The 23,037-nt window shown below is 40.6% G+C and overlaps 1 protein-coding gene across 7 annotated transcripts in view; it reads right to left on the reverse strand.

Moving 5' to 3' along the window:
- Window positions 1-325: 325 nt before the first annotated feature.
- PEX5L (peroxisomal biogenesis factor 5 like) overlaps window positions 326-23,037 on the reverse strand; it is a 204,671-nt gene continuing 181,959 nt past the window's right edge. For all 7 annotated transcript variants that reach the window (XM_060767464.2, XM_060767461.2, XM_060767460.2 and 4 more), the window contains 7 exons: window positions 21,480-21,596; window positions 19,261-19,404; window positions 17,049-17,119; window positions 11,069-11,266; window positions 8,117-8,282; window positions 7,570-7,727; window positions 326-6,141 (listed from right to left, as the gene is read on the reverse strand). In XM_060767464.2, the coding sequence (XP_060623447.2) occupies window positions 5,937-6,141; window positions 7,570-7,727; window positions 8,117-8,282; window positions 11,069-11,266; window positions 17,049-17,119; window positions 19,261-19,404; window positions 21,480-21,596 (1,059 nt within the window). In that variant the 3' untranslated portion in view covers window positions 326-5,936. The remainder of the gene's footprint in view (window positions 6,142-7,569; window positions 7,728-8,116; window positions 8,283-11,068; window positions 11,267-17,048; window positions 17,120-19,260; window positions 19,405-21,479; window positions 21,597-23,037) is intronic.

Here is a 23,037-nt window from a genome sequence, read left to right on the forward strand (position 1 = left end):
TAAAAGCAGTTTTATAAGCAAGGGAACACCCAAAAATTCAATATCTAGCTGTAATGAGAAAGACATAATGTAAATCAGTGGTTCCCAACCTTTGGCCCTCCAGGTGTTTTGGACTTAAACTCCCACTATTTCTAACAGCTGATATGTTGGTTGGGATATCTGAGAGTTGAAGTCCAAAACACCTGGAGGACCCAAGGTTGGGAACCACTGATGTAGATGATGGCAAAAATGCTAAACAGAGAAGATGGGAGTGCTAAGTTTACATCCACAGGCACGTGCTGTCTCTTTAGTCAATTGGATCATTGGGCAACTGACCAATCTATGCTTATGCATATGAAATGCAATCATGAACTGAATGTAGACTACTAATACATGACAAAAATGTTCTGCCACTTGGTATGGGAATCATGGTGGTTTTCACATCAATGGGAGAATGCACCCACCCTTGGGATTTGGTCTGGACATTAAAGGATATATCCGAGGTGGTGAACCTGGGCTTGGTGTAGAGTTCAGCACTATCTACTTTAAAGTCTGGACTAAAATCCAACAGAGGCTCAATTTCCCACTGATGTGGAAGCCACCTGTTCCCACAGAGAGTTTCTTATGTTTTCATGTTTCAGACAAAGATAGGATCACCTGCAAAAAACTGCAGAAAAAGCACCTGTTAAAGAACCAACTACAAGTACAGTTCAAAGGTTGCCAATAACAGTCTGTACCCAGGTGTTGACATCCTTCTTGACCAGTGTTGTCTCCTCCTATAAAGGATGTCATATAGCTCCAGTTCACTAGTTCAGGGTCACCAAATAAAGCCTGAGCCTAAAACCAATTGTTAGTTCCCACTGAATCACTTGCACAACATTCATGGGAATCTCATTTAGTAACTGCTCTAGTTGGGACTGACAATTAGGATGCAAACCCAAATCTACTGCCAACTCCTAAAAGGATGAGTGAAATACCCTGTGTGCTGGAAGTGACTTTATTCCACATTTGGTTCCTTTGTTCCAGGGGTATCTGTTTCAGGCTTTGTAAAGTCTTTACGCTTATTCTCTGCCTTGATCATTGACCCATGCAGAGGAACAGTGAGTTTGTGAAAGACAGCTCAAAGTGGGCCCTGATCTTATTGGTGCCTGAAAAGTGCAAAAGGCTGCTCAGGTCCCAGGGTGGCAATAACTTGCAGTTTGCTACCTCTAATGTTCTGCAAAAATTGCTACCTGAAGAGGCCACCTAATGTTTCATGTTACCAACCAAGTGACACAATTCGCTCCTCTCATTTCTTCTCAGGTCACTTGACACAATCTTTCAGCCCCAATTATCTAACAAAAGCAAATTGCTGCTTGGCATATTGACTCTGTTCTTATGAATGTTGAATCGTTGAGACATGCACAGCATGCTTTTGCATTTAAAAGATTGTTGCTTTGCAAACATGCATTATACCAGTAGCAGGGCTGTAGATGTTAAATATGGCTGCATGCAATACACTTGATACCTGAGGCTAGCTATTTCTTCGAAAATATTTTTTCTTTTTTCCTTTTTTTTTTACAAACTTTCACAACTATCAGAGAGGGGGGGAGAAATAATTACAATACATATAGGTACATTTGCTCATTTAAACATTTCTCTCCCTGTGTGCGTCTACTGATAACACACGTTTCAGCTAGCCACAATAATGGTCTTCATTGGAGGGGGAAAAAACAAGTCTAGAAAGCTCAGGAAATTGAGTTTTTTAAATAAGATGGCATTTGGCTTTGTTGAAATAACCAGTCTACCAGTGGACATACATGTGACTCTAAATGGAGAGGCTACCCAAAAGAGCAGCCTTGTGTCGAATTTCTTCTCTGTTTATCAGCTGCCCTTCAATCAGACATACCACTTTATTGTCATACCCTGTTCCCATATTATTGCCTGGTGTGAGTAGAAGGAGGGAAAGGACATGCATATATATGATCAAGGGGTAGTGTGATAGTCAGAAGAATTGTTGACGCAAGGATGCCAGTTTGAGTGGCATCCCTGTGTCAAGCTGCGCATGCAATTCCACTGCCTAACAGCAGCTCATAAGGTTTGGTGTCAAGTGTCCAAAACTGTCACTCAAAAAGGATGCAAATGCAGAATGGGATGAGGCTGTTTTCAGCCTCTGGACTTGGCCCCAAGTTACCAGACTCAGGGAGCAATGTTATAACAGGAATGAAAAGACATCCTCTCAAGGTTCTAATTTTGCTGCATTTAATTTCCTTTTCTGATAGCCAATTCAGTATTCTTTACTAAGTGAGTAACCCTTATTGGGTAACGGTATTCTGGAGCATTTGGATGGTGGGAGGATTAACTGTTGCAGCTTTGTGAGCAACTTTAAAAAAGGACAAAGGAATGGCAGCAAAGAGGCTTGTCCACAAGCCATAAAAACAAACCGTCATTTCCAGCAGACACGCAGTGATAGCATAATAGCAATGGTGCAGAGAGCATCATAACATCATTGCAAAGAGAAAGAAAGCAGCAAGATGGATTGGATCATTTCCATCTAAGTCTTATTGCTGTCTGTGTGAAAGCTCTGCCAGTTTGTTTTTACCCCAGAGTACATTTATCCTCAAGCTGTGTTTTGGGGACAACAAAAGGTAGTCCAGTCTATTGACATTTGATGTATCATAACCTACATCAGAACTTTGAAAAGTTACTTTTTTGAGCCATAACTCCCTGGATCCCTTCCTAGGGATATCTGGAATTTTTTCTGGTCTTTTATTTAAGTACTAACGAGGCCTGACCATATTTAGCTTCTGAAGCTAGAGGGAATGGGTGGTATGCTTGGGTGATATGGTAGAAATATGGTGAGAGAAAGATAAGCAACACCATAAACCATCACAGACAATAAAAATGCTTTCATCGTATACTTTGGTTATTTTCTAAGGATTCCAATGTATTGATTGATTGATTGATTGATTGTGTCAGGCAACCGTACAGTTGTATGGCATTACAGTTGTATTCCAATTTATTGAAGATTACCAATAGACACAGGAATGTGAGTAGTCTTAATGGTGGGATTTGTAGGAATATTTTTATGTCCTGGTTGTTTTCTTTATACTTTAAAGAAAACTGTACATGGCAAAAGCGAAGAAGTTTGGGAAACAATTAACAACTCTTTAAGAGGCAATGTCTCAGAATGAAGAGGATCTCTGTGAGGATTTCACAGTAAAGTGTGACTATGGTGGATTCAAGTATTAGTTGGTTAGTTCGAACAACCTATTGAATTTGTTACTGAACCCGAGTCAGCCAAAATTGGCAAATCCCACTGGTCTGCTATAGTTAGAAGTAACAGGACTTGAGCCTGCATTCTGATTTTATGTTTTGTCTTATGTCTGTTATAACAGGTTGTGTTTTTTATTTAATTTTAGTTGTTAAGTCATAATTTGTGTTTATATGTTGGGTTGTTTAAATTTTGTTAGTATTGATGTATTGTTGTTGTAGTTGGGCATTGAATGTGTGCCTTTTATGTTTGGAATTCGCCCTGAGTCCCTTCGGGGAGATAGAGCGGAATATAAATAATAATAATAAGAATAATAATAATTTCTGTTTTTAAAAAGAATAATTATTTATATTTGCAGTTTTGAATTTTTAAGAATCTAAAAATACTGGCTATGTTTACAATGATATGATCACTATTATCTGTATTTTTATATTGAAAGGCTGCCACAGTCATACAATTGCCTAAAGAATAATGCACCACTGAAGTTTCTGCCTTCAATCTAACATCTATTATTTCAGAAGTCAATAGGAATGAAAAGGGTTTTCTCAAGGTGTTTTATTTCCTTGGGAGTTCAGCTCTCCTAATTTTCTGGTATCAGACCAGAAACGGGGAAATTTTATATTTTTAGATGAGACAAATATCATAAACATCACAGCTAGCATCTGTGGGATTTCAGGAGTTGTAGCACAAAAAGTAACTTTCCAGCCTCAGTAAGAGACCTACCAAAATTATGAACCCACTTATTACACGGAGACTGTTTACTTCTCATTGATCATGAAACCTATTTTAGTGTTGGATCTTATAACCATCTAAGGCAGAGAGGAATTCTGGAATCTAGACTAGATAGTTTAACATTCATTCTAGTTTCTTTTCAACGACACCTTTTGGCTAAAACACCCAGGTCCCTCATTTTCTTGCTGAAGGACAAGGAAACAGATGGGTGCTCTTTCGTTGCTGACATTTGTCTCCTCTTAACCCTTCTATAATAAAGCTAATTTATTACATCTCTTTGCAGTTTTAAATAGTAGCCTTGGATTGAGGAATCCTTACTGGATCTTCATCCCAACACTGTTGAATCAATATCGTTCGCTCCTAAAGTCGACGTGTAAAAAAAGTCATGCATTTCCCTCCCAACCCCAGAATATAAACTAACCAAAAAAGCTCGATTAAAGTGCATACATTCATGGATTCTTCTTTTGTTGTGAGCTCTGCTCAAAACAGTGTGCACTGCACAACAAACATCTCTGCAGCCAGCTGCTGGACACTCAAGTTACCTCTTTCTGGCCACCTCACCAAAGCTTGGAAAAGTTATTTTTGTATATATTGCAATACCCAGGCGGTCCCAGCCACCAATGGTCTATCTATGAGTCTTCCAGGAATAGTTTGCTTAAAAAATAGCTTTTTCAAGCTCTGCACTATTTATCTACAGCCAACACAAGCTGGCATCATGTTGGTGCACAACATTAGTGACTGTATGTTTCCCGAGTTGTGTATCACTGACGAAGGCAAGCCGACCAAATCTGCCAGCTCCATGCAAGTCTATTTCTCCAACACATTAGGGTCTTCATGACTGTTGGACCCATGGCCTTCCACCTCCACTATCAACACCTACACCAATGTAGTACACCAACAGAATCCTTGCCATTGTTTTAAGCACTTAATGGAGGGGAAGGAAGCATATTACAGTTCTCTACCAACTGCATGATGCATTCTTCTTACTCCATCTCTGTAGCATTCTGAGCTACCTTCAGACACTGTTAGGTCACCAGTAATGGCTTCGAATGCAACATTCCTCCATAATCACTGAAAACAGATGGCTGGAAGTTAAAGCTCCATAAGAAATTAACCCTCAAAGCTAAAGAGGTGTGGATTTTTGAAAGACAACCTGTGGTTCTAGGAAGGGGGAAGGGATAGAGGTGCACCTAGAGAGACCTGTCTAGTGCGCCCAGCTAGGGCCAGCCCTAATGATACTTATCCCGAACTCTAGTGCAAAGTACAATATATGTTTTCTCAACATAACCAAAAATATATGATTTGACCTGCAAATTCTTCTGTGTAGAATTTTTCCTGACTCTCTTGAAATCTTTGCCATACCAGGCTTCACATGATTAGACTTCAGGTTTCTTTTAAAACCCAGAAAACTTAATTTTGAGCTCTAAAGGGTTGCCTGGTAAATATATTGTTGGAGTAAACACAGCTACTCTAACATGCATGTACTGATGGTCGTATTTGTGGAAAACAGGCCCTTGGAAGAAAAGAACTACAAGCCACCGCTCTTGCCCAGAAGATTCAATGGATTAGTAGATTCCCAAGAAAATGTTACCCAATGCTCTCCTCGAATAAGATTTTCTGCTTACGTAGCACAATGTTCTTCATATAGGTTGATACATGTTGTAAAGAATATTCAGGTAAGAGTTTTTAAAATCCAATTTCCATCTGCGTCACGGTAGCTCTTGTCCAGTCCATCGCAAACACTTTGAGCAAGGTGGCATTTACAAAGTTTTGTGCTTTTCAACTTCTTTTCTGGAGATCTGCTAGAAACCTGCAGAATCCTTTTCAACTGGAAAGCATCCAAGTGGCCTTTCTCTGATCAAACCAGGAATTTAAATGTATTTCCTTTATTGTCTCAACAAGATTTTTTTTGAATTTTAAAGGGCTTGATGTGTATGTGTGTGTGTTTGTTTGCATGCATGCACATGTGTGTTTAGGGCTCAATCTTGAATGCTTTTAATAGAACATCCAGGTCACCCACATTAGCAGCCTGAAAAAGTTCTGGTTGGTCCATCATAGACAAAGCGATCCGGAGAGCAGCCCAGATATTACCTGAAATTGCAGGATGAGGAACCTGCTGTTGATTACGGCTCTTTCGCTGCAAATTGAGAGCCGTCAGGAAATTGCTCACTGCCTCTCTGTGGTGTAGAAGATAAGAAAACATGTCAAACTGAGAAGAAGAGGCCAATACCTTTGCAGCCACAAAATTTGAAGAAACAAGATGTCTTTATTCAACTTTAGCACTTTTTTGATTCTGTGATTGAATCGAGTGATGGAATCGTAAGCCCAATTTACATTTGTGTAACACACTTCTTGGGTTGATGCAGAAGTTGGAATTCTCTTCCAACGAAGAAATAACCAAAATAACGCAGCCCTGAGTCGTCTTCAGGCTGATATGGGCGGGATAGAAGTGACGTAAATAAAATAATAAATAAATAAAATTCCTTCACCAAAACTGCCCCTATGGACTGCTATTGCAGCTCCTTCAAATATTAATTTACTTGTCATTGGAGAAGTGGATGTTTGTGGTAATGGAAGAACATCCAGTTATGAACACACAATTATATACTCTGGCACCTCTAGAGAAATGCTGGGAGAGCCTAGAGGAGGAGTCCACAACTAAGACCTGAGGGCCGGATCAAGATCATTTTCCCAGCCCTTGCTCAGGGTCAACCCAAGTCTGAAACTACTTGAAAGCACACAACAGCAACAACAACAACAACAACAACAACAACAACAACAATCCTATCTCATCAGCCAAAAGCAGGCCCACACTTCCCATTGAAATACTAATAAGTTTATATTTGTTAAAACCCTGACCGGGACTGCCTTTCACCTCGAAACCGATGTCCTCACTGCAGAAGAACATGTGGATCAAGAATAGGGCTCCACTGCCACCTATGGACCCACTGCCAAGACACTACACTTAGAGGACCATCATCCTCAGGCTACAAGGGATCGCCTAAGTAAGTAAGTAAGTAAGTAAGTAAGTAAGCATACACATCAACATTTTTGTGCCTGTGTGTGCAGATGGTGGTTTGTTCCAATGATAAATGGCTGTATAGATCTTGATGTGTGTATTGAATTATAGTTTTCATTATAAGCGGTGGTCCAACAAATACATTTTCCAATCTGATCAGAGATGACAGTGGAACTGACAATGAGCGATTACACTTTCAGCTGCATGAAAGAGCCACTGTATATAGTTTATCTTGTTCTGTTCTACTGGGAAATCATGAGAAAAAACTAGTTGTCCTCAACTCAAAACACACTGGTTTGTATTTTAACAAATCGTTGAATTTGTGTGGGATCGGAATACAAAAATGTGATGTTTTGAATGGAAATCTTAAATGAGAAGATGCAGATTTCTTTCAGAACATGACTAGTATTTGCAGGGCAAGGGTAGGCATAAAAGGACCCTCTTTTAGAAACAGGTTGGGGAAAGACTAATCCTAACCTTGGGTTTCCACTTTCCTTTGACTTTACTGAGTTATGCCACATAGGACTGGATGAACACCTTTTTTGTAGAGAGGGAGAGAGAGAATGGATCCATCTGTCTCACTCACCTGTACGCTCCGAGGTTGATGCAGCTTATTCCCAAATTGTACCTGGACCTGATGAAGCCCGGCTGGATTTCCAAAGCTCTTGTGTAGGCTTCAACGGCTTCCTCACTTCGATCCCCATTTGCTAAGGTTGCACCTAGACGGTTCCACAATGAATAATCCTGACAACACAATGATAGTTTTCTAGTACTGGTGCAATCCTTGTACAGACAATTAAAATAAAATTGGCCTCCTGCCTCAAATTAATGAGTGGTGCAGGAAAAAAAAAAGGAAATTGTCTTTTTCATTAACTGGCACAGAACATGAGATCATGACTTGGAATGATGAATAACCTCCTATGAATCTGCTCTTCCTTCATTTGCAAGCATGTCAGAAATGGGACAGGAATACAATTATTTAAAAATGGGACTCTCCTTGCAATTAACATTTCTATTTCAGGCAGAAGTATTAATGGCTGGAGTGACAGCTTGTTAATGTAGACCAAGCTCTTTAAAAAATGAGAGTGGACAGCAATGTGTAAAACTTTTTAATGCAGAAATGTCAAACTCACCTCTGGCCGAACAGTGAGAGCAGCGCTGAAAGCGTCTATTGCCCTGTTAAATTCCCCACTGAGGTGGAAGAGCACACCGAGCCCTGTTTGTAAGTCTGGATCTATCATCTCACCATTTTGATGAGCTCCTTCTAGGTACAGTTCCTTCACCTCCTCGAGCAATGAACTAGAAAAAAACACAATGCACAGAAATTATTATTATTATTATTATTATTATTATTATTATTATTATTATTATTAGATACACAACAAGATTAGCATACAGCAAACAAGATCACTATGTTGGCTTTTGTATTTGATCACACGTCAGACATTTCCCAAGTGTCCAGGACTGTGTGATGTATTGGCGAATAATGCCTGCAGATCTGAGTAAAGCGGCCTTTTGCAGCTGAAAGATGTTAATTTTTCATCGCTGATTGCTTTTAAGTGCAGGCCAAGGTCTTTAGGCACTGCACCCAGTGTGCCAATCACCTCTGGAACTACCTCTACTGGCTTGTGCCAGAGTCTTTGCAGTTCTATCTGTAAATCCTCATATTGAGCAAGCTTTTCCAGTTGCTTCTTGTCAATCCTGCTGTCAACTGGGATGGCAACATTAACGATCCATACTTGTTTTTTTCCCCCATGATCATGAGGCCAGGAGGATTGTGCTCCATTTTCCGTAACCTTTTCAGGCTTGTGATCCCACCAGTTCTTTGTCGCAGGCAGATGGTATTTGTGGTACAAGTTCCAATGCATCATATGAACAACTGCATTGTGCCTCTGTTTGTAGTCTGTCTGCATGATCTTCTGGCAGCAGCTGTGTATGTGATCCATTGTTTTGTCTGCTTCCTTGCACAGTCTACACTTGGAATCTATAGTCAACTTTTCAATTCTGGCTTTGATGGCATTGGTTCTAATGGCTTGTTCTTGGGCTTTCACAAACCACAAATGCCACTACTACTACTACTACTACTACTACTACTACTACTACTATTTAATATTTCATATAATTAGTCAAAAACACATATGTAATAATAAAAGTAATACTGTTCACCTCAATAAATACAACAAAAGGCTTGGCTTTTCACTTTACATTGTGCCAACAGGCACAAAACAATCTCTCTGGAATACAGCTTAATGGTGTAATGCTAGGAAACATTGACCATTTCCACTATCTTGCCGGCCACCTCTCCACAAAAGTCCTCATTGAGGACAAAACACAACCATCTGAGGTCTGCATTTTTTTTAATGAAGCACAGAGTGTTTGAAGATCAGGATATCCATAGGGATACAAAGATACTTGTTTATAAAGCTCTTGTCCCCCAACTCTGTGGTATGCTTGCAAAACATGGATCATCTACAAATGCCATTTTCGACGTCTGGAAAGATTCCATCGGCATTGCCTTTGAGAAATCCTGCAAATCTCTTGGGAAGATAGGCACACAAATGTCACAGTTTTATAGCATTGAAGAAATGATTTTTCACCATCAACTTCACTGGACTGGCTACGTTGTCTGAATGTCCTATCACAATCTTCCACAGCAGTGACTTTATTCTCAACTCAAAAATCGAAAACGGAATGTTGGTTGACAACAAAAGAGATTTAAAAGATGCCTTAAAGCTAATCTTAAAAATGTGGCATAAACACTGAGAACTGGGGAGCTCTGGCACTCAAATGCTGTAACTGGAAGTCAGGTTGCCAACAGTGCTGTGGAATTTGAAGAGGCACAAATGAAGGGCAAAAGGGAAAAAATGTGCCAAGAGGAAGGCGCGTCAAGCCACCCCTGTCAGGAGTGCATTCCATCTGGTAATCAATGTCCTCACTGTGAAATACCATGTGAATCCAGAATAGGTCTTCACAGTTACTAATAGACCCACTGCCAAGAACCTACCTTTGGAAGACAATCATCCAGCCCTCCCTGGATCCCCTGGACCTTAATAATTACACACCATTGTCTAACCTTTTCTTTTTGGGCAAAATGATTGAGAAGGCAGTTGCCCTCTAACTTAAGGCAGTCTTGGATGACACACACTTCCTTGACACATTTCAAACTGGCTTCAGAGCAGGATATGGAGTTGAGACTGCCATAGACACCTTAGTGGATAATTTCTATCTCAATACTCACAAGAACGCCTGGAGAGGCTGGGAATTGGAGGCACTGTACTGCAGTGGTTCTGGTTGTACCTCTCAGACAGGTTCCAGGTGGTGGTGCTTGGGGAGAGCTGCTCCTCAAAAAAGGAGCTATAATGTGGTATCCCACAAAATGCCATTCTATCCTCAATGCTTTTAATAGTTACATGAAACTGTAGAGCTCATTAGTAGGCAAGGGGTTGGGTGTTATCAGTATACTGATGACAACCAAATATATTTCTCCATGCCTTCAAAAACAGCCTCAGCTAAGGATAGCATGTCTTCCCTGAACAAATGCCTGGAAGAGATAATGGGCTGGATGTGGAAAAACACACTGACATTGAATCCAGAAAAAACAGAGGTGCTTGTCATCAAGGGTCCTAATCTGCGGATGGAGGCATGTCAACCAGTTCTGGATGGGATTACACTCCCCTTGAAAGACTGTGTTCCAGCTTGGGACAAGGGCTCTTGGATCCGCTCCTCAAATGTCAACCCAGGTAGATGCGACAGTCAAAAGTGCTTACTATCAGCTTCAGCTGATATGCCAACTGTACCTCTTCCTAGATTTCGAGGACCTAAAGATGGTAGTCCATGCGCTGGTAACCTCAAGGCTAGACTTCTGCAACGTACTTTACATTGGCCTATCCTTGTACCAAGTTCAGAAACTCCAGCTGGTTCAAAATACAGCAGCCAGATTGATTACATGAACATCCAAGGAGTGAGCATATTACATCTATACTGAAGTAGCTCTAAACAGACATGTCAACATACATGCATCTAAGGGCATTTTAATGGTACAGATGTAACTCATAAAACCACCAACTGGTATAAACAATTGTTACCTTTCATTGGCTGTCTTGGACATTCTTCTAGTCAATGCTGGAGATCCTTTTTTGCTCCTCGTTATGTACTTATATCTGGGATTTTGCTTGATCCAGCTTCTCAGTGCTTCATAGGCCTCCTTCTGATGGCCAGTATTTGTAAAGCTCACAGCCAAGGCCATCAGCGCTTTCAAGTTGTTTGGCTGAAGCTCTAAGCACCTGAGGAAAGGAAAACGATTAACTCAATACCTCTCTGGCATGAAGTCCATTAATTAAAATGCAATGTTTTGAGTCTTGAGTTAAGCCTATAAAAGAATGTATTTTTGGGAAAAAAACTGGTTTTATTTATTTATTTTTGGTTGTAATTAACAGTATACTCCTTTGCGGATTTACTTCGCAGTCAGTCCAACAGAGATAAAGAAGAGCTGCTAGTTCCAAGAAAATGTGTATACATAAATTTCAATCTTAGCTTTTAACCAATATGAGCAGAAAAAAGAGATTCCACCTGAATGTTAGGAAGAACTTCTTGATGGTATGAAGTGTTCAATAGTGGAACACACTGCCTCAAAGTGATGTGGTGTCTCCTTTACAATTTTTTTAAATAGAGACTGGGTTGCCAACTGCCAGGAGTACTTTGATTCTGTGTTCCTGTATGGCAGAAGGGGGCTGAATGGGTCTTGTGGTCTCTTCCAACTTAATAATTCTATGTAACAGCCATTAGCCCTGGGTGGAGATATGGACATACTGCCGCAGGAATCAGAAGATGCATTCAGGCAGTTCCCTGGGATCCCACATGTGACACTTCCCTCAAAGTTGCATTATATCGGTTAAATTATCTATACAGTCCAGTATTGTTAATTGACTGGTAATATCACTGACTAGCAGACTTTTCCAAGTTATGGTCCTTTCAACTTTGGGGCATTAGAGACTGAACTGAGCTTTTCTCAGGGCCAGGCTAGCACAGTGGGTTAAACTGCCAGCTGTAGAAGATCCTACCAACTGGAAGGTTGGCAGTTCAAGTCTGCGTAAGAGTGAGCTCCCACCGTCAGCCCAGTTTCTGCTCTCCTAGCAGTTTGAAAACAACAGTGTAAGTAGATAAATAGGTACCGCTTTAGTGGGGCTCATAGAATCAAAGAGTTGGAAGAGACCTCATGGGTCATACAGTCCAACCCCCTGCCAAGAAGCAGGAATATTGCATTCAAAGCACCCCTGACAGATGGCCATCCAGCCTCTGTTTAAAAGCTTCCAAAGAAGGAGCCTCCACCACACTCCAGGGCAGAGAGTTCCACTGCTGAACGGCTCTCACAGTCAGGAAGTTCTTTCTCATGTTCAGATGGAGGTAAAAGGCACCCTGAAAAAGATGCCAGAAAAAATCTGACCAGCACCTCCCCATGGCCGAGTCGAGCACAGTTGGATGTCAAAGATGAAATGAGGGAAGCCTTGCCTCTGTTTATATACTGTCTGTCTTTGACAATTGTATAACATCATTGAATGTTTGTCATATATGTACCTGTAATTTGCTCTGTGTCCCCTTGGGGAGATAGAGTGGAATATAAATAAAGTATATATATTATCCAGTTCTTGTGGGTTTTTTCGGGCTATATGGCCATGTTCTAGAGGCATTTCTCCTGACGTTTCGCCTGCATCTATGGCAGGCATCCTCAGAGGGTGAGGTCTGAGGATGCCTGCCATAGATGCAGGCGAAACGTCAGGAGAAATGCCTCTAGAACATGGCCATATAGCCCGAAAAAACCCACAAGAACTGAGTGATTCCGGCCATGAAAGCCTTCGACAACACATATATATATATTATATTATTTCTTGGTGCAAAAACATGTGATCTTTCATTAAGTGATAAAAAGCACATTTTATAAGCTACTAGGGGGGATAATTTGGTGACTACTCCATCTTGGATATTCTGCTTTGTAAAAGCGCAACAAAAAAATTGATGCAAGGGGATACAAGTTGCAAAAACAGCTATCCAGTTACAGGCAAAATAACTCATTTTTGGATTTAGGAAAAAGGTAGTCACACAGTTAGTCTCATGGAGGCACAACAGAACACATTTCCTAACATAGCTGACTCATGGGCCTTCTGCAACTATTCCAGGGCCCTGGTCCATTCAGTTCCAAAGCCAACTAAAGCTTGAGGGCCTATCAAAATGAAATAAAGTCAGTGATCCACCAAAAACAGTGATTTACATGTGAAAGTATTAAATGGGATGTAGCAGTAGTACCCAAAGGTTAAGTTAACTTCAGCTTATGGAAACTGTCCTGTATCACAGTTGCTATTCACTGGGATCTCAATTATAAATTAGATCCCATTCTGGGAGAAAGGAGGGATATAAATCCAATAAATAAATAAGTAGATGCCACAGTTGACAGTTCTTGGGCTGATTACAGTCAACTTAACACCTTCACTGAACAATCTAATTTTTAATGATATTTAAATATTCTTTCTCCATTGTTCTGAAAAGTGTTGACACTTTCTCAGGCAAATCGAAGAAGATCACCTCATCCTCACAAAGGAATATTCATATATTCCTGATATTCATATACTGTATTCCTGCAGCATGAAATGACCTTGCACACACTCTTACAGAAATTGCAACTACTGAAAGCCTCATTATTATTATTTGCTACAGATCTTCAGCTAATAAATGCCCAGTTGTTATGTTATGTATTTAGAACATGCGTACATGGTGAATGTGAGAGCTGTCATTCCTTGCCAACTCTTTCAGAAATTCCTGGTCTTTACATGTTCATTTCAGAGATCAGGAATAAACCTAATTAGATATGGTGTTGTGGGTTGCAGTAGATCTATTATCTTGCAAGTTTGTTTAACATGCTGTGGCCCTCTCTGGTGGTCATGGGGGTTCTGTGTGGGAGGTTTGGCCCAATTCTATCATTGGTGGGGTTCAAAATGCTCTGTGATTGTAGGTGAACTATAAATCCCAGCAACTACAACTCCCAAATATGAAGATTCTATTTTCCCCAAACTCCACCAGTGTTCACATTTGGGCATATTGAGTATTTGTGTAGAGTTTGGTCCAGATCCATCATTGTTTGAGTCCAGAGTGCTCTCTGGATATAGGTGACCTACAACTCTAAAACCAAAGGACACTGCCCACCAAACCCTTCCAGAATTTTCTGTTGTTCATGGGAGAACTGTGTGCCAAGTTTGGTTCAATTCCATCGTTGGTGGGGTTCAGAATGCGCTTTGATTGTAGGTGTACTATAAATCCCAGAAACTACAACTCCCAAATGACAAAATCAATTTTTTGAGTGAAAGACATACATTGGGTTGTTAGGTGTCTTGTGTCCAAATTTGGTGTCAATTCGTCCAGTGGTTTTTGAGTTCTGTTAATCCCACAAAGAAACATTACATTTTTATTTATATAGATGAGCTTTGAGTTCCATAGAAACTCCCTTCCACTAAAAGTTGACCACAGAACTACACTTGCAGCTTAGGAGATAACTTCTCTAGGCATCATTATATCCTCCTGTGCAATACTATGGTATGCTTTGGCTGGAAGTCCAAGACATTATTCATTTCACGTAAGAAAAACAGGGTTTCCGATTATATACAAATAATGAGCTACACAGAGTCCATGAACGGATTCCTTATGTACTACGTGGGCCTACTATACTTTGCTTATCTTCTACAAGGAAGGAAGATATGAAAACGACTACAGTAATTAAAATATTTTTAGATAAATGAATGGAATGATTGGTGTGTACTCAATATCAGGTGCAAGTGACTACGATGCAGCTGACTGTCCATGCATGCGGAATAATAACTAGTGTTTTGGAAGAAAGTGCAGGGTGATTGCGATCTGCCTAGAATTGCAAACATGACCACATCAGAAAAAGATCACTGCATGTTTAACATCTGGCTGTAGGAACGAGTTTAGCTCAATTAAGGAGCATGCCTAATGGAGAGATAAACCTTTAGAAAGTGTGCCAGCGCCAGGAATATCAAAGACTTTCCTTATTTGCAGAGTTCTGCCTTTGTATTTACTGGAGACTGTTAGCTTTTCCTCCATGATTCCATTTGTTTGATTCAATAGCATACTAGATTAAGCTTTGCAAATAATTTAAAGGATTAAACTGAACTGTTAAACAGTAAAAGGTAAAGGTTTCCCCTGACATTAAGTCTAGTCATGTCCGAATCTGAGGGTTGGTGCTCATCTCCATTTCTAAGCTGAAGCGCCGGCATTGTCTGTAGACACCTCCAGGGTCATGTGACCAGCATGACTGCATGGAGCACTGTTACCTTTCCACAGAAGTGGGACCTATTCATCTCACATTTAGTTATGTAGTTGTGTCTAAACTAAGTCTGCTCAAATTATGTACAGATTAAAGCATACACCTTGCATAGCTTATTCTGCTGATGTTGGGGAGGAAAAGAGCGAACCAAAGCCATATTTTCTACCTGAGATCTTTTCTCTTTTATTATTGGTGGGGTGTAACACTTCAGCAACATAGTTGGGAAAAAGATATAAGAGGGAAGGATACAGATAGACCAGGAGGAGGGTGAAGACATAACAGTGCTCCTATGTGGCCAAGCAAAGACCAGTTTGGAGATGGGGAGAGCTGCTCCAAATACTGACTGACTGCCATTGTGCATGGAGACACTGAATACCATTCTCTGTAACCCCCCCCCCCCCAAGAAAATGTATGCAGTGTAACTGAGAACTTAACTGGAAACATAAGTAAGCAAGAAGGGTCTAACCTCTGGATATTGGAAGACCTACTGATCCCCACCATATGCCATACAGCGTATAACCATATATTGTCATCAGGCCAAAATATATCTCTGCAGCCATAAGAGCCAGAAACTTCATTTCTTCATTTTACAATAATAAAGCCCTCCCCCACAAGTTCTGTTCAAGTCTCCTAACTTCTCTGAAACTACAGGCAGCTGCAATCAAATTGTAGCTAGTGGACATATTGGGGAACCAGTGGCAGAACTGTGTGCAGTGTGAAGGTCGACCATGGCTTAGAACAGTGGTTCTCAACCTGTGGGTCCCCATATGTTTTCGCCTTCAATTCCCAGAAATCCTAACAGCTGGTAAACTAGCTGGGATTTCTGGGAGTTGTAGGCCAAAACACCTGGGAGCCCACAGGTTGAGAACCACTGGCTTAGAGGGTCTACTTTTAATTGTCTCATAGCAAGTATCGTGTGAATACTACCATGAGTACTCTGAGTATGCACAATACCACATCTTTCAAATCCCAATCCAGAAGCCTTCACATGTACAGGCATACCTGGAAAATGTCCCACCATGTAGATATTAACACTGTTCACATTAAATTAGTAAGAGCTAAAGCACACATGCAACATCAAGTTAGATACACTCATGTATTGCACTACAGAGGAACAACAGCACCTGATTATTCCTAAAGAAGGGATTACATTGCTGCCTCTTACGCACCCCCTAAAACAGTACTGAAGACCTGGAAACCACTCAGAACTGGTTTTGGGGAGGCAGGCAGCACTGGAGTGGTAGAGGAAAGCAAATCATGTCCATAAATTCCACCAAAACATTGCATTTATTCCAATATGTGCTATGGAGCAGACATTCCAAACACAAGCTTAGTCAATATTATAACAGTAGGTTCACTAAGATGCAACATGACTTGGATCATGCCTCATATTAAATTCAATGATTTCTGCACCTAAAGCAAAAAAGTCCTACAGATGATCTTATCATGGATTGGAACTTACCAATCACACATGCAAAATGATAGCTCTCTATAAAACTTATGTTTAAAGTAATCTCTCTATATTATTTTGTGGGATGGAGCAAGACTCCAAATTGTATAGATTCTGGGTCCTTTTCAAAGCAATTTGAAAGCTTGTTCCTCTTGCAGTGGTCTAAAAGAAGGTAACAGAATAGTCTGTACATCCCTTTACTTGAAGGCAGACATGGCAATCCCTCCGATATTGATAATGCAGCACTCAACAGGATCCTCTGAAATTAATGCAACCTGCCTACCTTTGGAGGGCGACGATAGCTGCCTGCTCATTTTCATTTTCTGCTTGTGTTATCCCAAGAAACTGCCAGGCCTGCAACATAGATTTTTTTTTGTAGAATTATTGCATTGTTAAGTATTTTGTTAGAATACACCCCACCTTTTTGCCAGGCACTAAAAAGCCTAGATATAAGTACATTTACAAATGGGAAGAATGCAAAAAAGCAAGAACAGAAAAAACATACCTGGGATTATCTCTATGTTTCTGTTCTAGAGCAACTCCCCCCCCCCCCCCGATATCCACAAGGCCAGTGTCCATGGTTTCATCTACCTGCATCCAACAAAATATGTCCTCCAGGTGATTCTAGGTCCACCAGGTAAGTCTATGGTATATTTCTGCTGGAAATCACTTTAGATTCACATGGATGACCTAGTAATTTTAATTTGCCCTAGGTCATCCAGGGCAAGTTTATGGTAACTTCTGCCAGAAGTTGTTCAACTGGGTTATTACCCTATTTACTCAAGTCTAATGCATCATCGAATATAATGTACACTTCAATTTTCAAAATCCTGAAACCCAAAAAAGTATTGAAAATGTTACACAAATCTAATAAGTAAAGGTAAAGGTAAAATTTTCCCGACATTATCTCTAGTTGTATTCAACTGGGGGGGGGGGGGTCATCTCCATTTCTAAGCTGAAGAGCCAGCAATGTCCGTAGATGCCTCCAAGGTCATGTGGCCAGCATGACTGCATGGAGCACCAGTATCTTCCTGCCAGAGCGGTACCTATCAATCTACACACCTTGTTTTCATGAAAAGCTGGGGCTAACAGTGGGAGCTCAGCCTGCTCCCCAGATTAGAACTGCCAACCTTCCTGTCAGCAAGTTTAGCAGTTCAATGGTTTAACCTGCTGTGACACCGGGGGCTCCTATGCAAATCTCACGTGCATCCTAGGTTTTGGAAGGTAATTTAGTCAAAAAAGGTGAGCATTAGAATCAGATAAATACAGTATTTATTATTTATATATTCCTACTCTGCTCTTCTCTCTTGATTGAGTCCCAAAGCATTTGCTCTTATCCATGGTTTCTAGTTTCCAGAGTAAGTTCAGGTACATATCCCCACGGATACAGAGGGCTCATTCTGTACATGGAAAGTGCTAGTGGATAGAGAGGTCCAAGCAGCAGCTCAGTGTGATACTCAACTACATAGATAATACCAGTGTTTAAATAAACTGCCTCAGAACTTTGATTTTTGTAACCCGCAATCTAACCTTCCAGATCATAGCAGTTACTTCCTTGATTACAGCTCTATTCTGGCTGGGTGACATTAAGAACTACAGTCCAAAAATAACTCTTCCATGCTGTCCCTCCAATTTTACTAGGGCAGTAGTTCTCAACCTTTGGGTCCCCAGATGTTTTGACCTACAACTCCACAGAAATTCCAGCCAGTTTACCAGCTGTTAGAATTTCTGGGAGTTGAAGGCCAAAACATCTGGGGATCCACAGGTTGAGAACCACTGTACTAGGGGCAATCTAACCCCATGAATGGGTCCAAGACACAACTCTACAAACCAGGGCCTGAAGTTTGTTGGTTAATCTCACTGGATAGAGCAGGCATGGGCAAACTTCGGCCCTCCAGGTGTTTTGGACTTTAACTCCCACCATTCCTAAGAGCCGGTAGGCTGTTAGGAATGGTGGGAGTTGAAGTCCAAAACACCTGGGATAGAGAGTCATATAAGTAGATCCATGCATATTGATACACATTGCTAATTGTGCTGGTATGTGCATGTTTAATGATATTTGTTTTAATCTGATTTCACATTTTTGAGGATTTCATCTCATTTTTAATCTTGCATTTTATGGATTTTAATGATATGTTTTTAAAATTTGCTGTAAGCTGCTTTGACTCCCAAACTGGAACAGGTTATGATAGAAATAGCAAAAACAAAAGTAGTAACAATATAGATATACATCTCATTGATATACATCTCATTCAATAGATCTTCTCACGGAGATTTGACTTGTGTCAAAACAAAAAAACAACAACTGATATAATCCCAGGTTCTGTGTGTATTTTGAGCATCTCCCATTTAGTTTAATGATACATTCCCCTTTCAATTATAATTGATCGGGAACACCATGCCTCTGTAAGCCATTAAGCCTGGCTGCTAAAAGGTTCTTCCTCTATTACACAGAAAACAAGCTCAATTTCCAGAATATTAATCAGGGTGGATACCTCAGCGTCGTGAGGATCTTGGAGAATTGCCGCCTCCAGGTATAAAATGGTGAGGGGCAAATCCCCCTCTCGCAACTTTTTCAGCCCTTCCTCAAAAGCACCAGGCCAGTCTTTGAAAGGGTTTTCTGTATGAAAATAATAGCCCTGCAACAGAGAATTGATGATGACAATAAGACATGGAAACATAAAAAGGTTTACAGTGCAAATCCTATGCATATTTCATTCCATAGAAAGTCCAGTTTACTTCAGAAGGGCTTAATCACAAGTGTACATGGAGGTAAACTGGCATGGGTAAACTTTGGCCCTCCAGGTGTTTTTATGACTTCAACTCCCACAATTCCTAACAGCCTACCGGCTGTAAGGAATTGTGGGAGTTGAAGTCCAAAACACCTGGAGGACTGAAATTTGCCCATACCTGCTATAGCAAATGTGAGAGAAACCCGTGACTCTACAGGCATTCTTGGATGACACCTCTCATCATTCATAACCATTGGCAGTGCTGGTTGAGCCTGCAGGTAGATGAACTTCAACAATGTCTGGAGGACCATAAAGTCTCCATTCCAGATAGGATGGCTTAATTTCCACAGCAGTGTTTGGATCTCTGAATGATGAACGGTTGGTTTGTCATGACATCCTAAAGGAACATGGCTGAAACCAGGTGTTATGAAAACAAAACCACTTCTTCACCATCCCCTTCCCTTCTTCTTTCATCTCTTTCAAAGGACCGGGCTGTGGCGCAATTGGCTAGGAGTCAGCTGCATTAAATCACCACTGACCGAAAGGTCATGAGTTCAAAGCCAGCCCAGGTCGGAATAAGCTCCCGACTATTTGTCTAGCTTGCAGTCCAAAAGACAATTGCATCTGTCAAGTAAGAAATTTAGGTACCGCTTATGTAGGGAGGCTAATTTAACTAATTTAACTAATTTACAGCACCATAAACATCTCCAGCAGTGGGCGAAAGAATGAGGAAGTACTTCATCAAGGACTTGGTGTCACAAGTAGACTATGAAGTGATAGCTCCCCCGGTGGCCGGAATTCGAGCATACACTCATGAGGTTTAAATTGCCTCTGTGTTTGTCTATATATGTTGTGTGTCTATGGCACTGGATGTTTGCCATGCATATGTGCACTGTAACAACAACAACAACAACAACAACAACAACAACAACAACACTTTATTTATATTCCACCCTTCTCAACCCAAAGGGGACTCAGGGCGGATCACAATACATATACACGGCAAACATTCAATACTGCTTTGTATAGACAGAACAGAAGGAGGTGCCATGGAAGGTTGGGCTTGAGTCCAGGGGGTGCTGTTGTTCCAATCCTCTATGACGAAGACCTGTCAGGACTTCCTCCTTCCTTTGGTCGCCCAACATTCTCTGATCTTCCTTCTTTATGGCATTGTAAAACACCTCCCCCCTTTTTTAGAGGTACCCACTTTCTCTAATTACAGCTAAAGCTGTTTTCGAATTGCTTAGGTAAACTATGAGCTAGGGCTGACAGTTGGCCACTCACGCCAACCCAGGGCTTCGAGCTTGCAACCTTTTGGTTGATAAATCTTATAATTGCTGATGATTTACCAGCAGTGCTAAACCTCCGCTCTGAGTCCCCTGCAGAATATAAATATAAATACTGTAAATAAATAAATAAATAAATTCTCCTCACGTGTGCAACTGTAGCCACCGAAATGTGTAGAGGGGAAATGTGGAACCTCACACTATAATGGCGGCACAATGTCTTACCATGGAAAGAAAACAGACAACACAACGATACTTTGTTTGGCAGCAGTCAGGCTAAGAATGGATATGATTGTACTATAGGACATTTTAGGAGTCAAATAAATAGCAAATTAAAACAAATTGAAAATGCATTTGTGAAATTTGTTTCCCTTCTGGTTGAGATTAGTAAGGGCAATGTTCTAGTTGAGCTTCCATAATTGACCACAGCAACCCTATGGGCCTACAACAACCTTCAGCATTGCGTAATGGGTATATGTATCTTCATGTCCCCTGTTGACTTATGACAACTCCAAGAATTTCATAGGGTTTTCAAAGGCAAGGAATACTCAGTGGTGATATTTGCCAATTCCTTCCTCTGAAATATACCCCTTCAGCACCTGGTATTTGCTGGCCATCTACCATTCAAGTACTAAAGAGAGCTGACCTTGTTTAGTGTTCAAGATTGGATGGAAACTGGTGTCCTCACAGCATTACCTTCTCATTAATGGAAACAGCTGCTTGGCCTTGTGCTTCTTGGCTTTCTGAAATCCAATTTCTACGGGCCATTTCTTCCCATTCTGCTTGCATTTTATCCCAAAATTCTGTGTCTGACTGGAAAAGAAAAGATAACATTCCTTTGCAGTATCTTCTGGTGATCATTTCTATTTATTTGGTTATAACAAATCATAATACCAACGATAGCATTAAAGTATTGATTACAATCAACCAATCCCAGCTAAGCAATTAAATAAAAATTGCAGACTCTAGACATTAAATACCTCCAACTGATAAGGATACATATTTAGTCTAGACTGTACATTTAAAGTTTACGGATCCTTGTCTAGAGATATTGCGCTTTTCTTTTCAGTTTATTAAAGAATGTACTTCTACTGAGTTCCTTAAGCACCATTTAGTTGAAAGCCTATAAACTCTCCTAAGGCCATTGATTATCAGTAGAAAGATGGGATACAAATGTTATGAACCTATATACAATTCTGTCCATAATTTCACTACATTAATTAAAAAAACAGGTTGATTTCTTGTCCGAAATACTTGGAACTAGAAGTGTTTAGGGTTTCAGATTTTTTTCTGGTTTAAGAATACTTGTATAAGCAAATATGTACATAAGGAGGTATCTTGGAGGTGAGAACTAAGTATAAACACAAAATTTGTTTCTTCTGCACATAGGATGAAAGTATTTCTGCAAAACTTTAAGACAGTGGATCTCAACCTTCCTAATGCAGCGACCCCTTAATACACTTCCTCATGTTGTGGTGACCCCCAACCAGAACATTATTTTCATTGTTCCTTCATAATGGTAATTTTGCTACTGTTGTGAAGCATAATGTTAATATCTGATGTTCAGGATGCATTTTCATTCCACTGGACCAAATTTGGCACAAGTACCCAATACACCCAAATTTGAATACTTGTGGGCTTGGGAGGGATTAATTTTGTCATTTGGGAGTTGTAGTTGTTGGGATTTATAGTTAACCTACAATCAAAGAGCATTCCGAACTCCACCAATGATGGGATTGAACCAAAGCTGGCACACAGAACTCCCATGACCAACAGAAAATACTGGAAGGGTATGGTGGGCATTGACCTTGAGTTTTGGAGTTGTAGTTCACCTACATCCAGAGAGCACTGTGGACTCAAACAATGATGGATCTGGACCAAACTTGGCACGAATACGCAGTATGCCCAAATGTGAAGACTACTGGAATTTGGGGAAAATAGACTTGACATTTGGGAGTTGTAGTTGCTGGGATGTATAGTTCAACTACAATCAAAGAGCATTCTGAACCCCGCCTGTCGGAACTCAGATGCCTTAAAGAGCCAGACACTCCCGAATTCTCTTCCTTTGCTGCTCCTCATCTAACACCTGGGCGCCTCGTTTGCCTCCTCTTCCACTCCTACTACCAGTTGCAGCGTTGCCAACAGACTCCACTACAACACAGCCAATGATAGAATTGGGCCAAATTTCCCACACAGAACCCCCATGACCAACATAAAATACTGTGTTTTCCAATGGTCTTTGGTGACCTCTCTG

The sequence above is a fragment of the Anolis sagrei genome, chromosome 3 (genome assembly GCF_037176765.1).
Source record: "Anolis sagrei isolate rAnoSag1 chromosome 3, rAnoSag1.mat, whole genome shotgun sequence".
Taxonomy (NCBI): domain Eukaryota; kingdom Metazoa; phylum Chordata; class Lepidosauria; order Squamata; family Dactyloidae; genus Anolis; species Anolis sagrei.